Genomic DNA, 16,967 nt, shown 5'->3' on the forward strand with positions numbered 1-16,967 from the left:
CTTGAGTGGAAGAAGATTCTATGGTCTGATGAGACCAAAATAGAGCTTTTTGGCCTCAATGCTAAGTGCTATGTTTGGCGCAAGCCTAACACTGCACATCATCCTGAGAACACCATCCCTACCGTGAAGCATGGTGGTGGCAGCATCATGCTATGGGGATGCTTCTCTGCGTCAGGGCCTGGAAAGCTCGTGAAGATAGAGGGCAAAATGGATGCAACAAAGTACAGAGAAATCCTGGAGGAAAACCTGCTGAAGTCTTGGGAGAAGATTAATCTTCCAGCAGGTCAATGACACCAAACATACAGCCAAAGCCACACTGGATTGGCTTAAAAACAAAAAGGTCCTGGAGTGGCCCAGTCAAAGCCCAGACCTCAATCCAATTGAGAATATATGGAATGAGTTGAAAATTGCTGTTCACCAAAGGTCCCCATCCAACTTGATGGAGCTTGAGCAATTTTGCAAAGAAGAATGGGCAAAAATTGCAGTGTCCAGATGTGCAAAGCTGGTAGAGACTTATCCAAATAGACTCATGGCTGTAATTGCTGCCAAAGTTGCTTCTACCAAATATTGACTCAAGGGGGTGAATTATTTTCTGTTTTGTATTTGTAATTAATTTAGAACAATTTGTAGATTTAATTTTTCACTTTGACATTATGGACTTTTTTGTGTTGATCAGTGGCAAAAATTCATAATTAAATCCATTTTGATTCCATGTTGTAACACAATAAAATGTAGAAAAGTCCAAGGGGGGTGAATACTACAGTGTGTGGGTCACAACATTGGTAGAACTGTACCTGTACAGGTACTGTACTAGAAATTACCTGCATAAGAACATACATTATAACATGCTGCTTTCTATAGGTTTCCCAGGTATTAAAGGTATAAGAGGTCTTGATGGACTGGCTGGACAGAAAGGATTACCGGGGTCAACAGGTATGTTTCTGTTCTACTCAACTGAACACTGTTTTACTTACTTATAAGTGCCATTCTGTAGATGCTTTATACATTCTGCTGTCTGCCATGGTTTTGTTTACAGTGCTTTCTGACTGTGTTTGCACACAGCTCTGCCCATGCTTTTTGCTAACAGCACGTTTGTCTTTCCACCCCAGGTGTTGATGGCCGGGGTTCTCAAGGCATGCCTGGTGCCTCAGGGGAGAAGGGGGAGCCCGGAATTCCCAGTGTCGAGCCGGGTGTGCCCGGAGTTCCAGGTCTAAAAGGGACAAGAGGAGACCCAGGTTTGTAAGCATCCCATTTCTGAGAACTAGCAAAGGGGGTGTCACTTTTTCTAGGGGCTGCACTTTGATTTACTGTGTAGACAGGTCTGGGGTTCTTTTGCAGAAGTTCTGTCTTCTTATTGACTGCACTAATGAAGGTTATTTGAAGAAATTTTGTTAGTAGTTATTTCCGCATAGTCTTGGCTTGATATTAAAGACAATTTTGGGAGGCGCTTGCCCAATTCTGACTGAACTGTGAATTAGCATTTGTTAGATTTGGCATTGTACAAGTTGTGGATGTAAGGTAGCAGTTTTTCATGGGTGGTTTTTGTTCCTGTTTTGCTGTTACCAGGTAATTATGGGCCGATGGGATCTCCTGGACTTCAAGGCCCACCTGGGCTGCCAGGTGCCTCTGTCAGAGCAGGGTTGAAGGGGGACGTGGGCTCTCAGGGACCACAGGGGCGACAAGGTACTGCTACTGTAATTCAGAGCCTCTTAATAAGTGGTTACAGTCTAGTATATTTAGTTAAAGTGCACATATTTAATATATTCAAAGAATAATAGATATTGCTGATATGTGGAGCTGTAAATTAAATAATTAGCATGACTACTGATTCTCTATTCAGTCAAGCGCATTCATATTTGATTTGAAGGGGTACTTTAACAACCCTCGTCCATAACTAATTCAAAGTCCAATGTGCAGTTATTCCTGACCGTTGCAAACATTCAAAACAGCTGCTGTTTACCAGGGCATAGTCCCTGTGAGAGACTAGGTCTGCCAACAGGAACGTGCCTTTAGAGTTAACTATAGATTTTTTTAAACCAGTGCTCACCTCATAGAGACTAACCTCCTTTCTTGTGCAGGTTACCCCGGGGCTCAAGGTGTTCCAGGAAGGCCAGCTCTGAAGGGTGCAGAAGGAGAGCCAGGGGAGCCAGGACCCTTTGGATTGGACGGGCCAGCGGGCATGAAGGGAGAGCCAGGGTATTCAGGAGCAGCTGGAATCAATGGGGTCTCTGGGATAAAAGGTATCCTCTAGTACTCTTACAGTCAGTACCAATGCTTACTTAAGAGCATGCAGTGCTAAAACTGTTATTGTTATTATTTTCACACAGAAGGTGAGATTTCATCCAGAGAAGCGGTTTTATGTCTGTTTTCGCTGAAAATATTTGATAAGGTTCAGTCTGAAAATGTGTCTCTCATCACTGTGCTGAGGTTCTGAAGTACAGTAATCAGGTTTTGAACGTGTGCTTATAGAGGTAAATATGACACTTACTGAGTCACTGAAGTATATTTACCTGTTACATTTTCTATAAAAAAAAAAAGGTCAGAAAGGTGAACAAGGCATGATGGGATTCCCTGGCAGAGATGGGTTACTTGGAGACAGGGGGCCAGTTGGACCAAAGGGCGATACAGGACTCACTGGTAAAGTCTCATTAACTCCTAAAGCATTGAATGTTTAAACTGCAGCTTAAACATTGATATTGAAACACAATACATAACTGTATGTGACAGAAGCTAATGCTACAGTGACAATCAGTTAATGCATCACATAAATAATAAGGAGGTATGGAAAATTAGGTATGGAAAGTTTAATAAGGTTCACCATAGCTCGTCATAAAATAATGCTACTGTAAAACAAATATTTTAAAAAGAGCGGGGGGCATGCTGCCTTTTGTATTTGCCCCTGGCACTAACCTGTCCTTTTTTACTCACTGCAGGTTTAGCAGGTGCCCCAGGATCTCCAGGGCCAGCCCCCTTACCCCCGCGGGTGACAGGAGAGCGAGGTGCTCCAGGACCGCATGGAATACAGGGGCCTACTGGTGTTCAGGGGGAGTCAGGGCCACAGGGCCCCCCAGGAGATTCAGGTAGGGTAGGACCTACACAATTGTAGTGTGTTTTAACTAGATAAAATGACAGGGTTAAGTGTCACAAAACAGCAGGACCATTGTGAAATTTATATCTGAAATTTCTGATATCGACGTATAAACACAGGAAGCAAAAGATTTGCAACAAAAGCAGTATATATTGAAGAAATGAAAGCAATATTTTACAGGGAAAATGTTTTCTGTTTATACCGTACATTGTACAGGAGTGAAATGCAAGTGTTCTTACGCACTTCCTAGGTTTCAGAGGGCCCAATGGAAAATCAGGTTTTCCAGGCGTGGGCGGCAGGCCAGGTAACCCAGGTTACCGTGGTGAAGTTGGACCTGTCGGCCCTCAAGGCCTTCAAGGACTGGAAGGTACGTCATTCTGCAGTATAGTGATCTCTTATTCCAGCTGCCAATTGAGTAAACAAGACAAAAAAAAAACATGTACAGGGATAAATTTGAGATAAATTACAAACAGCAGCAAAAACAAAACCATGTATTCATCATGACTTCATACCGGGATTACAAAAGGTTCTGGCTGGGCAGGTTCCACATTACCTGTTTGGGGTTTGGGGACAGGACTCTAATTAGAAATGTGTGTTTTCATTTTTGAAGGGTCAATGGGTCGTGCAGGTAGCCCTGGTTTGCCAGGTATGCCAGGCCGCAGTGTTAGCCTCGGGTACCTTCTAGTGAAGCACAGCCAATCGGAACAGACACCAATGTGCCCAGTGGGAATGAGCAAACTCTGGGACGGATACAGCTTGCTTTATTTCGAGGGCCAAGAAAAAGCTCACAATCAGGACCTAGGTATGATTTACAATTTATAAGTGTTTTTTTTTTTTTTTTTTTTTTTTCAAAAAATGACCTGTAACATGTTCATCATTCCATCACCTGCCAGTGTCACATCATTTTAAGTCAGTTTCCAAGAAACAAGCCAGTTAAATAACTTATGAGAAATGTTACAGGAGCTGTGTGCATTGTGTTTTCTAGGAATGGCGGGATCGTGTCTACCGAGATTTAACACAATGCCGTTCCTGTACTGCAACCCTGGGGACGTCTGTTACTACGCAAGCAGAAATGACAAATCCTACTGGCTGTCCACCACCGCTCCCCTGCCCATGATGCCAGTGGAAGAGGATGAAATAAAGCCATACATCAGCCGCTGCTCGGTCTGCGAGGCCCCGTCCCTTGCTATTGCTGTGCACAGCCAAGATACCACAATACCACAGTGTCCTGCAGGCTGGCGCAGTTTATGGATTGGTTATTCCTTCCTAATGGTAAGTATTGAACTGTTCTTCTTATAGAATTAGTACCAAAAATTCAGTTCTATCAGGAACACCTAAACCAGGCAATCAAGTGTTTTGCACAAAATGAGAAATGCCTAGACCAAACCAAACTAACTGCATCAGACCATACAAAATATTTTTTGGGCCACAAAAGTTTTCCTGTTGCCTACTTACATACAGGGGTTGCAATGCAGGAGTTGGAACTGCCCCAAAAATATATTTATGCCGGACCATTTCTTGTGCATCCTTTTGTTTTTTGGTCAGACGCTCTGACATAGAAAGATCCAGTGTTTTTTGTACAAAAATCCACCACCAGATGGTGCTACAGGATTATCTGTATTGTACTTATCTGAAATCAGTTTTCAATTTAAGGCTACTGAAAGAACAATCTGAGCTGGGGTTTTTTTCCGTAAAACTACAGTATAAAAGGATTTCTCTGGGGAGCTTTTCCACATACAGTACTTGCTTTTAACATAGTTTCTGTCTTCAATAACGTGCAAGTAAAAAGTGGCACATAAACACTTAATCAGAAAAGAGCTCAAAGAACAGGGTTTCCAAATCCTGGTCCTGGGGAACCCCTGTGTCTGCTGGTTTTCATTCCAGCTGAGATCTCAATTACTTAACTAGACCCTCAATTGAACCAATAATGTGCTTAATTAGACCTTTTTAATTGTTCTCAGCTCCTAAAAAGTTGTCGATTTCAAGTTACTTATGAAAGTCTATAATTAACTTGAAATCTCCAACTGATAAAAGCTGAAAACAATTTAAAAAAGGTCTAATTAAGCTGATGAAAAGTTCAATTAAGGGTTAAATTAAGTAAATGAGAACTCAGTTGGAATGTAAACCAGCAGGCACCTGGGTCCCCAGGACCAGGATTGACCAAGTACAATGAGAAAATTATTTTCCAAGGCAGTTATTTTAACTGTTTAATATGCATCAGTTTAGAAGAAGTGATTAAGAATGAATCCTAGCTGCAGCTTTCTTGTCAGACCGAACAGGCATGTGAGTGAATAGGACTAACCGCATATGTGTTCTTGTCCTCAGCATACGGCAGCAGGAGATGAAGGGGGCGGCCAGTCCCTGGTGTCACCTGGGAGCTGTCTGGAGGATTTCCGGGCCACTCCCTTCATTGAGTGCAACGGAGAGAAGGGGACCTGCCATTACTTTGCAAATAAGCACAGCTTTTGGTTAACCTCAATAGACAGTGCATTCCAAAGTGCGATTGTGTCAGAAACACTGAAAGCAGGGCAGCTCCTGTCTCGAATCAGCCGGTGCCAGGTGTGCATGAAGAACCTATAACTTCCTCTATTGAAAAAAAAATAATAATAATCTGGTGCAAAGCAAACTCTGTGTATTTGAATTGGTGCTTTTTTTTAACTTATTACCTCAGTGAAGCTTTTAATATGCATCGACAGAAGCAAAAGGTATCCAGAAAAAAAGCGAAGAAGAATCCCCACCATGTCTTTATGCACTGCTTAGTAATGCTCATATATAGCTGCAAAATGATACTAAAACATCACTAGCAATATTCATAAATGTATAGTTTTTAAAAGTTATGGAGCAAAATTATTTCTTCCAACACCTTTTGTTACTTTGCATTTGTTTTTTGTGTTTTTAATAATTTACGGAATACCAGCATGACTTCATGTTATAGTATTATTTTTTCAAATAAAAAGCAAATGTGAAGACAAGAAAGCAAGCCACATAAAGCACAGATTAATTCACTGTATCCTTTTTGCTTACCCATAGAAACTTTTTTTTACAATTTGATGACTGCAGGATTTAACACTGAGAAAACAAAAGGCACTGCATGAATCTTCATTACTTTAAGATAAAAGCTTTCTATCTTTCAACAGGGACTAAAATCCCAATATTTAAGCTACATTACCAGGCCATTGTTCATGATAAAGTACAGAAGCCGTACAAAAACATATGCTAGGAAAAACACATTTCTCTTGGAGAAATGTGCACTGAAAACCTTTAGCAAGTCATTTTTGGTACTGAAACATGTAATATCATCGTAAAATCAATAAACTCCAAAAAATGAATATATATATTTGAAGGCAAAAATATTTTGTGTGTAGATATTACAATTTTTAATTATCTTGTTTAATACTAATTGTTGTTGGTGTGTGTGTGTGTGTGTGTATATATATATATATATATATATATACACACACACACACACACACAGTGGTTTGCAGAAGTATTCCCCTACCAGTAATGTCACATTTTGTTCAATTACAAATAATCTATGCACAGTTGTTCAAACAAAGTTTTTTTATTCAAAGCTCTAGTGGTAAAACTGAACACTGTTATATGAGGAGGTTAAATGTCAGCAAAACTTGCAAAGAAAATGTACAAAATAAAATTTACTGGTTGCATAAGTATTCAGTCCCTTAGGTCAGTACTTGGTAGCAGCACATTTTGCAGCAATTACTACTATGGGTCTTTTTGGATAGGTCTCTACTAGCTTTGCCCAATAGGATGGTGAAATTTTTGCCTATTCGTCACGGGAAAATTGCTCCAGTTCTGATAAGTTTGTTGGGGTTCGTGATGGACTGCAATCTTCAAGTCTCGCCATAAATTTTCTATTGGATTCAAGTCAGGACTTTGACTGGGCCACTCAAGAACATTAATTCTCTTCTTGTTCAACCACTCCAGTGTGGCTTTGGCTTTGTGCTTCGGGTCATTCTCCAGCTGAAATGTGAATTTCCTCCCCAGTTTTGCTGACTCAAACAGGTTTTCCTCAAGGAATCGCCTGTATTTTGCACCATCCATTCTCTCCTCTAAAGTTTCCCAGTCCCTACTGAAAAGAAGCATTCCCATAACATGATGCTGCCACCACCATGATTGACAGTTGGGATGGTGTTGACTGGGTGATGTGCAGTGTGGGGCTTGCGCCAGACGTAACGCTTGGAATTTAGGCAGAAAAGTTCAATTTTTGTCTCATCTGACCACAAAACCTTTTTTCCACATGTCTGCAGTATGATCTACATGCTTTTTCACAGACTACGTATGTGCTTTAAGATGAGGATTTTTGAGTAATGGCTTCTTTCTTGCCACTCGTCCATACAGGCCAGCTTTGTGTAGGGACATGTAGGGTCTGGGTTATTGTTGATGTGTGAACACTGACTCCCATCTCAGACACAGAACTTTGCAGATCAGTCAAGGTCATTGTTGGCTTCAGAGTGACATCCCGAACCAGTTTCCTGCTTCCCTGGCTGCTCAGTTTGGAAGGGCAACCTGATCTGGGTGGTATGATGCATCTTCCGCTTTTTAATGATGGACTTCACTGTGCTAAGAGGAATAATCAGTGCCTTTGAAATATTCTTGTACCCTTCTCCTGCTCTGTGCCTCTACCACTTGACTTGTTTCGAAAGCTCCTTGGTCTTCGTGGTTGCTTTGTTGATTCACTATGTGAGTTGTAGCTTGGAAGTCTTTATATACCTGATGGAATTATCTACAAGTTAAACCACTTTGAGTACAAACAGGCTGAAACCATTTCACAAATTATGTGACCTTTCAAACAAATAATTTGCACCTGAGCTGATTTAGGGTGCAGTAGCAAAGGGGTTGAATACTTATGCAACTGAGATTAATCTGTTTTTCTCTGTAAAGCTTACTTATTTATATTCTATATGCTTTTTTAACTTTATCAATATGGAGTAGTTTGTGTAGATTCTACATGTAAAGTCTAATTTGAAAATGTCAACAAAATGTGAAAACTTTGCAGTGGTGTGAATACTTCTGCAAACCACTGTGTGTGTGTACTATATATATATATATATATATATATATATATATATATATATATATATATAGAGAGAGAGAGAGAGAGAGAGAGAGAGAGAGAGAGAGAGAGAGAGAGAGGATTATGCTGAATTAAAAGAGGTACCACTAACCACTTGCATTATGATATACCACAGTATATAGACAATAAATTGTACAAACTAGGCTAATCATTTCATGGTTTCACACCCACTTTCCAAATATGTCATAGATGATTAAGAACACAAGTGTCAAATGAGAGGAGGCCATTCGGCCCATCAATTTTCATCCAGTTCCTAGTAGCTGATTGGGATCCATTAAGAGCCTTCTGATTTATGTTCCGGGATCACAGAAATAACAGGGTTTGGTAACCCAAGTACAAGATCCTCTAATTACACATTACTTGTTGAAATATAACTCTTTGTGTGTGTGTTTCTGTTTGAGTTTCAGTTAAAAAGTTGTGTAATATTTGTTAAATAGGATTAAAGAATGTTAAATAAACAACAGCAATACTATCAAACTTGATTTAACTCTTCAAAACAGCAGAAATACAGAAGGATTTTTTCTTAGTAGTGTCTTTGACTCTTGTTTTGAACTCTAACCCTAATCTATCCTTGCCTCCGCTCTTCCTAAGAACACTAAACGATGCAGCATCACATTCCTGAAGACCTAAGCTGAGCAAACGGAACCACGGGCCACATGTCTATAAAAAAAAAAAAAAGATTTAAAATAGGAATGGTCGTGTTTTTGTCACTTCATTCAACAAACCATTATTTTTCATTAGAATTTTAACCCCAGATGGTCTCTTCAAACATCACGCCACAACTAATTAATGCACTTTAAAAATAATAATAACTGAAATAAAATACAAAAAAAAAGAAAAGATTTACAAGTGCAGCATCAGATACCACATCCAAGGAACACTACTGGGGCTTCCAAAATAAATACCTTCAGATGATAAACCCATTACGTACAGCATGACCCATTGCAGTGTTTCACTGTGAAAATGATGCATGTTCCCTTAATGACGGAACTGTTGCTTAAAGACGGTGCCCATATTAAGCTGTTTGTGCAACTCGTTTGTAGATGATGGCTCCCTGTATGACAAGTGGTAGTCCTAGAAATGTATTGCCTCCACTGACAGCAAACAACTACCATCCACGTGTCACTGCACTACTGTGCATGCTGTTTGTAGTAAATATTGAACTAGTTACTTGTGCAAATTACTCTACTTGTGTGTTAAATACAAATAAATTCAAGATCACTGGATTGCTAAATTCAGAAAATGAAACATGGCTTGATTGTTAAGTATTATTTTTTATTTTTAAATTGGCAGGTCCTGTGGAATGTGCACATACATACATATTTTACAACAGAGAAAATATACAAACTGTAGACAAACAAAATAGATTCACAGTAAATTTTATATTATATATATATATATAAACACATCTGAAATATCCAACCACATAATAGTAACATGTTGAAAAGACAAAAACTGGACCTAGTGTATTTATAAAATCATGTACAGTAATAAATGTACTATGGTTCCTAAAAACAGGACCCATTTATTAACTTTCCTTGTTAATACAGCCTTGTCTGCAAATGAAATGAAAGTGCTATAACCATACCTTGTGTGCGAGTAGTACATAAATCAAAGTTGTGAATTACATTAAAAGGCTCAATCATTAATGTAGACTTATTTAACAGAAATAAAAGCAACAGAATATGCAAATGACCATGTGGTTTTCACAATAAATAAGAAAATTTAATTCACTGGTACATTTTGCATTTTTTTCAGAAAAAAAACTTGTCATACCTCTAGCGTTAAACACCACTTAAGTGATTTCATGTTTAATTAAACACAGCAGCCAGGCCTAGTCCTTTTTCCATCCTTGTATTCGGTCAAATCTACAGTCTGAGAGAAGCCGTCATTTCTGTTCTTTAAAATCACGGGCACCATCATGTCAAACAAGGTTTCAAACAGTGTGTTGACATTGTACCCTGTTTTGGCGCTGGTCTCGAAGCACATCTTCTCTGCAGGGAAGCTGTCTTTTTCCTCTAGCATTTTATACTTCAGAATCCTCTTGTACAGCGCAACGGCATCCTCCATGTGCACTTGCTTCCGCAGTCTGGGGCTGCCCATAGTCTGCACGGGGTGCTCGTCTCCTCCTGCCTCTTTAAACAAGGCACAGTCATCCGTCAGGTCTGCTTTATTTCCAACGATGGCAAAAATACAGTCTGGCTTTGCAGTGTCAGTCACTGCCAAGAACCTGTCTTCCAGTTCTGCTAAGCTCTGCCAATTTGTGACGTCGTAAGTGAGAATCACAGCATCAGCTCCGCGGCAATACATGGAGCCCAGGCCATGGAAGTGCTCTCGTCCTGGCAAAGACAAGGGGAATCTATTACTAGCTGAACTGCACAATAACAGACACTATCATTCTGTACAGTAATGAAGCACGTGCCTCCAAGTCTGACTCCGTTCAACTGTTAGGGTTTACTCCCATGCAATACTTCTTCCTGTTGCAACAGGAGGCAGCACAATACTAACTGTAATGAGTACAAATATTTTGGGGTTTTTTTAAGTTGATTTGATTGTCTTTTGTAAGTTATTAATTAATAAAAACCCTTAAATTGTCCAATTTTCAGCAACCTGCAATAAATTAAACCAAACAATTATTTCCACACTGAACTCACGAAGTTTCCTGGGTTTTAAAAGGAATAAACTAGTGAAAGTAAATCAAATTTGAAGTGTTGCATGCTTTAAATGATGCGTCTTTGGAATGTGTTTGGAACAGTCTGAATTCTAAAAAGGGTGATATTTGGACCCTGTGTTGAGATCACATGGAATGACCTTCACATGTCTGACAGTAGATCGTTTTTAGTAATCCCAGTGACACATTATTATAGAAAGAAGTGCATGATTACAGCATATGGTTGCTTACAGAGCTCTGTTTGAATAGCCTTATTGTTTCACGTACAGTCATGTGATTGCGATATTGCCAATGCCCTATATAGCACAGAGAACAACACTAGGCAGTTTTTACCTCAGCAGTAATCCCACTGAAAACAGTTTACTCAGAGAACTCGACAGAACTGGGATTTCTTATGAAAGTTGTGAAAAGTATTTTATTGGTATCAAAAGAAAGAACAATTCAATTCACGGTTTTGTCGGTCAACGTATTTAACAAAACAGTTCATCTTTAAAATTGATGCTACAAATTAATTAATTAAAGTAATGAAAGTTGTTTATTAATAATTACAAAACAAACATTTTTAGGATCATTTAGTTTTGTTTTCAGTTTTTAATGTCTGATTTCAATGTTTGGGTAAGCACTAACATTTGTAGTATCATGTAGACCAAAATGAGTGCTAGTCAAGGTCTGTAAAAGTAGGCACATAACCTAAGTTGTTGTTATTTGCTATTTTGAAGCAGAGATAGAGATATCAGTGGCACAATGTGTAATTTACATTCCATTCCAGAATTCTGAATCCACTAAAAGCCAATCAGAGCGCTCTCTCTCTCTCTAAAAATCAGAATACTCATAAAATCAGTGTTATTGTCTGATATTTCACATTTAACAACCAGTCATTACTAACGGGCATCACATTATTGCAAAACAAAAACCACTAGGAACCAACATAAAATTGCAATTACATTAATCATAGCTCTTGCCAATAAAGCTACTGACAGTACAGCCTGTGCTGGTCTCAAAACAAAACGGGGTCATGAGATGACCTACTAACAAAACTTTCACAGATTATGTAATATTTCTGGTGTTTCATTTCCAGTGGATCTCTACAGTGCTGGTAACACAGCTACCAGCAAAAAGAAATTAAAAATGTAATGAAACTGTATCGTCCTTCTAAATTTGTGTCTTCGCTTTATGCAGAGAAAGATTGATATCCACATCAGCTATATTACCCAGTCATTGTTATCTAGTTACAAGTAATGCAGTTTCATTGGGTAATAAATGCTCCACACTCATTGACAATTCTCTCTTTAGGGATATTTAGTAGGTCATACTAGCATAGTATATTCAAAGACAATACATCTGCTAGATTAAATAGTTCAGCTGGCTGGTGTAATTAACCTTCTGTTGCATACAGTAGATATTAAACTATTTGGGTTAACCAAAGTATAATGAAATTCAGCTGATCTCTAAAGAGTCTATGTTAGCATAAACCCAAGAGGAAGGAGTGTTAATGAGAAATGGAAAAATCTAAAGTTTCAGCTTAGCTTGTGCAATGCAGGCCTATTGCAAGGTATATACACACACAAGGTTTGGTGGCGCATAGTTTGTAAGCTTGGCAAGTACAGTTATGGAATAGTGAGTAAGCATGACAAGTCATGCAGACAACAATTGAGAATCCTACAGAAAACACATGAAACTATTAAACAGGTAAGAGACTACACATGGTTATGGTTAGGAAAATGTAATAACATAATGAAACATTTTACTCAGCAAGAAGGGGGGTGGCTTTTGTGTAAAACTGAATACTTTTATAAAAAAATCTACTCTTTCATTTAAGTTTTTCAACAACCTCCAACATGGGCTGTGCACAGAAACCCTGTAGGTGAAGAACTGAGCAACAAATGAATTATTCAGGAGACACAGTATTAACAAGCAAGGAAGGACAAAATAATCCCCCAGCATTTCTTATGGACACAGCTCAATTTTTGGTGTGTCTTTTCAGTAAAAAGTAACACATCTGTTATACAGGCATCAAAGTGGGTCTGAACTGTCATTTACGATATTGCAATATATATATATATATATATATATATATATATATATATATATAAGGATATATATAGAGAGAGAGAGAGAGAGAGAGAGAGAGAGAGAGAGAGAGAGAGAGAGAGAGAGAGAGAGAGAGAGAGAGAGAGAGAGAGAGAATCCTATTTTAATTCAAAAACTGCCATTGTCTCAATAATGTGCGCTCCTTTTGCATTGGTCTATTACTATAGTTTCGACCTACAGTATAAAAAAAATGTATGTTTTTTGCATGTGTGGTCACTAGCAATGTCCGTAAACACAATGTCTAACAAACTGGTCAAAGTACAAATGGCACACTTTCGAGTCCTGCTTACGAGTTAAAACGTTTAAAGAATTCAGCAAAATTAGCAACTCGCTGAGGGGCGTTCTGTTACTGTCCCACACACAGTACACAAATCACCAATTCAATCCGTTACAACACAAAAGACGATTATTCCTCTAGGGGCCAAGAATGTATTATCCCACGCAAGAAATACTAGTTACAACAGTTATTTATTTATTTGGTTTTGTTGGTTTTTATTGTTTGTTTGCTTGCTTTTTACGACATGTTAATATTCCGAATGTTGTTTGTTTATATATATATATATATATATATATATATATATATATATATATATATATATATATATAAACCAATAAACACGGCTTAAAAAATAACTAACATATGACTCTGGGGTGTGTAGATGAATTGCGTATAATAACGTAAAATTAATTATTAAATTGTACATACCTGCGGTATCCCATATTGAAATGTTATACGATCCCCACTGTTTCAAGAAGAAAGCGCCCCCGATTGTGCTAATTGTATCTGTAAACTTCCTTTCGGTGTACCTGTGCAACAAAGACGTTTTCCCCACGTTCATGTCCCCCAGCAGAACCATTTTTACGTCAGGCTTCATCTTCACTTCACATACAGTGAGCTATTTTTCAAGGACCTCTACTCAATCACTCAATCATTCAAATTTCAGTCTTCAAAAATGCTATCCCAGGAGTTTCTTAAACAAACGCGTTGTTTTTTGTCACAGATAAGCAAGGTCGCCCTGGCTTAACTATTTTTGGTCTGTATATTCTACAACTAGTCTCAAGCCAAGCGTATGCCAAATTCGATTATTTTACCAAGGACTTATAATTAGACTAAGTGGCAAAAAGTAAGATTGTATCGGGTCTGCTCGTGACTCTAGTTTGAAGTCAACTTCACAGAAATGATGACGAAACAGGAAGCTGTCGCATTCCACTTTTTTATCAGAACTTTTTGTGGTGAGTCAGAACAATCTGTGTCTGCTTTTCAGTTTCGCACGTAGCCCTAACGGGTTTTCTGTTAAATTCCTTAATTTGACCCAAGGTTAAAAGAAAATGTAATTGCGTCAGAACTCGAGTGGCTCGAACCCATTTATGTGTACCTCTGTTTATGTAATAGCAACCCAACAGCTTTACTAGCAAGGTCAGTTCGTTTTCCAAACACAATCAGTGATACATATTGACGAAGTACGCTGTTGTGAATAAAGTATATTTTCAAACGATTATAATGCGGCATGATCTGGTATGATAAAAAAATATCTGATTCAGCTTTTGATTAGATACTGTTTTTTGGGGGGCCGGAGTCACCCGCCCCCTGCCCTTACCTCCGGGGAGCCCCTTCAAAGGAAGTTTCCCTGAAAGTTTCATCTCATGTACATGTCATGGGGATAAATCTAGTGAAAACAATGAACTTGCGTTGGATATATATATATATATATATATATATATATATATATATATATAGATATATATCATATATATAAAGACATATATATATGAGTACATGACTAAATTTCCACAAAAATTTTAATGTATTTTTTATTTATTTTGATATGTGAAAACATCCCCAAATTAGCTATACATACAGTATAACAACTATGCTTTAACACGTTTTAAAATATTTACGACATTTACGTTTACATTAGGGAGGTCTTCCACTATCTTGTTTTTCTCGTCGTAAGAATGGCCCATTAAATGCCTAAGCCCACATGTAAATCTTTATATTACCGTCACAAACAGCTTTGAACAATGCAAAATGATCGGTTTTTGTCGAATACATAGCTGCAAAGAACGCTTACTTGTCTGCATATTTTCTGGAGTGTTACTGTCTCCTGCCCAGACTGATCCATAAAATGTTTCCTTCCAGAATTCGGAAAGCGTAACTTTTCCCTCATTTTACTCACGTCTGCTATGTCAACTAAAGGACCTCTCTCTTTTTTGAATTTGTTCCGCAATGATTTTTGTAATGCATCCTGTGGGACATTTTTTTTTTTTTTTTTTTTTTTTTTTTGCAGTTTTAGCAGTTCGACATGGCAAATTAACTGTACTGTAAGATACATCATTTTATTACAGTACATTACTTAAACCTTAGGAGCTATATGGACTATGAATAATTTTCTAACCAATTAGAGATTTAAAATATTTACATATCTAAACCCGATTTTTTCTCTCAAAAAAGGGTAGTTATGTGATGGATACCTGTGAATTAAAAGTATTTATTATACCCCAGTTCAACAGATAGATATAGATGAATGATTAAATTGCATCATCTACATTATATTTTACATAATAATAATAATAATAATAATAATAATAATAAATAATAATAATAATCTTTATTTTTATATAGCGCCTTTCATAGTTGAGCACCATCACAAAGAGCTTTACAAGATAGGAGACTAGGGTATGTGAACTATGTATCAGCGGCAGAGTCACATGGTTATTTGGATTAAATGATCAAAAAGTGCATGAAATGGGACTTTAGTTGAGTATCTTGAATTTGCAGTGTACTGAGGAGAACATGTGGAAAGTGTGGCAGGGTGTCCAGTACAGGTCTGATGACATCACTGGCCTCTCTACCCAGATTTGGCTCTATGGCAGTGTCCAGTGTATTCCTATTAAAGCAATTAAAATATACATTAAAGATTGGTGACAAATTCTACAGAAAGGAGATTCGTTTTCAGCTGTTTGCTTATGATCGTTGATGTTTTTTTTTTTTTTCTACTCTCAATTTAGATTTTAAACCAAAAAAACACAACACAGAATGTAAACTGTTTTAATATGAAGTGTTTGACCATTTCTTGTGGTTGAATTTGTTAAGGCGATGCTGTGGTTGTGTTGCAGTGTTGTTATGTTGGATAGTGTATTGCTTTGCTTGATAAATGCCGTAAGTCGCCTTGGATAAAACCAAGGCCCGTGCTAAATATCTGCTATAATAATATATTTTTATCAGGCCAGGTAGCTAAAAATATTAGAAACTTCCCAGTTTGGGTTCACATTTTTTTTTTTAATTTGGGGCCTAGCAGATTTGTACAAGGCGCGTTTAAAAGTCGCTGCTAAACATGGATTGATGGCTTAACCAATTCTATTTAGGCAAATATATAATTTGCTTTATTTTCAGTCTGGGAATAGGACGTTTATATAACTACTGTTTTTTTTTTTTTTTTTTAATTTGTTATATTACAGTATATTTAATCGCTAATTACTGCAGTTTGTACTAGAAATTGAACTAAGATACTCATAATCAATTGCGCCACCGAACTCATTTGCATAAAACGCTGATTTAAAGCAAGACCGACGTTTCTCACGCAAAGTCAGTTAAAGGTACATATACATACATATAAGCGACACTGTATGTTTCTATATTGAGGAGTATTTTTACAAATGCGTTTTTAATGATATAGTCAGCACGCACATGTCCAACCCTATAACATTTTGACTTCAGTGACGGTTGAAAGAGAAGAACGCATATCTGATTATTTCATTTTGTATCCGTGCCAACGCTTGATACGGATACAAAAGACATTGCTTCATCTGTGCGCATGCAGCGAAATCACAGTGGTATGGCGTATTATAGGCGCTTTCATAAACTAAATCGGTAAATACTCTTAAATCAGGGTTCTAACTATTGAAAAAAGAACCCAGCTCGACTACACAACTGATAATGGGAATTGATTTGTTTTTAATACAAGGACGATAAAATGCGACTGGCGTGTATCTAAGTGTCGTATATCCGAGTGGTGACTGTA

At 37.8% G+C, this 16,967-nt stretch overlaps 2 protein-coding genes across 3 annotated transcripts in view; one reads left to right on the forward strand and one right to left on the reverse strand.

The window, feature by feature from the left end:
* The window catches only part of LOC121320809 (collagen alpha-2(IV) chain-like), an 81,071-nt gene extending 74,654 nt beyond the window's left edge, over positions 1 to 6,417 (forward strand). For both annotated transcript variants that reach the window (XM_041259460.1, XM_041259461.1), the window contains 10 exons: positions 862 to 933; positions 1,110 to 1,235; positions 1,567 to 1,683; positions 2,079 to 2,240; positions 2,539 to 2,637; positions 2,934 to 3,080; positions 3,339 to 3,455; positions 3,699 to 3,890; positions 4,074 to 4,360; positions 5,414 to 6,417. In XM_041259460.1, coding sequence (XP_041115394.1) covers positions 862 to 933; positions 1,110 to 1,235; positions 1,567 to 1,683; positions 2,079 to 2,240; positions 2,539 to 2,637; positions 2,934 to 3,080; positions 3,339 to 3,455; positions 3,699 to 3,890; positions 4,074 to 4,360; positions 5,414 to 5,668 — 1,574 coding nt within the window. In that variant the 3' untranslated portion in view covers positions 5,669 to 6,417. The remainder of the gene's footprint in view (positions 1 to 861; positions 934 to 1,109; positions 1,236 to 1,566; positions 1,684 to 2,078; positions 2,241 to 2,538; positions 2,638 to 2,933; positions 3,081 to 3,338; positions 3,456 to 3,698; positions 3,891 to 4,073; positions 4,361 to 5,413) is intronic.
* A 3,013-nt stretch (positions 6,418 to 9,430) lies between these two features.
* On the reverse strand, positions 9,431 to 14,143 carry LOC121320812 (ras-related protein Rab-20-like). Its single transcript, XM_041259467.1, has 2 exons — positions 13,652 to 14,143; positions 9,431 to 10,522 (listed from the first exon to the last, which is right to left on the reverse strand). Exons 1-2 carry the CDS (start codon positions 13,818 to 13,820, stop codon positions 9,999 to 10,001), a joined length of 693 nt encoding a protein of 230 aa, XP_041115401.1. The 5' UTR covers positions 13,821 to 14,143; the 3' UTR covers positions 9,431 to 9,998.
* Between the last annotated feature and the right edge of the window lie 2,824 nt (positions 14,144 to 16,967).

Source organism: Polyodon spathula, chromosome 9, assembly GCF_017654505.1.
Source record: "Polyodon spathula isolate WHYD16114869_AA chromosome 9, ASM1765450v1, whole genome shotgun sequence".
Lineage (NCBI taxonomy): Eukaryota > Metazoa > Chordata > Actinopteri > Acipenseriformes > Polyodontidae > Polyodon > Polyodon spathula.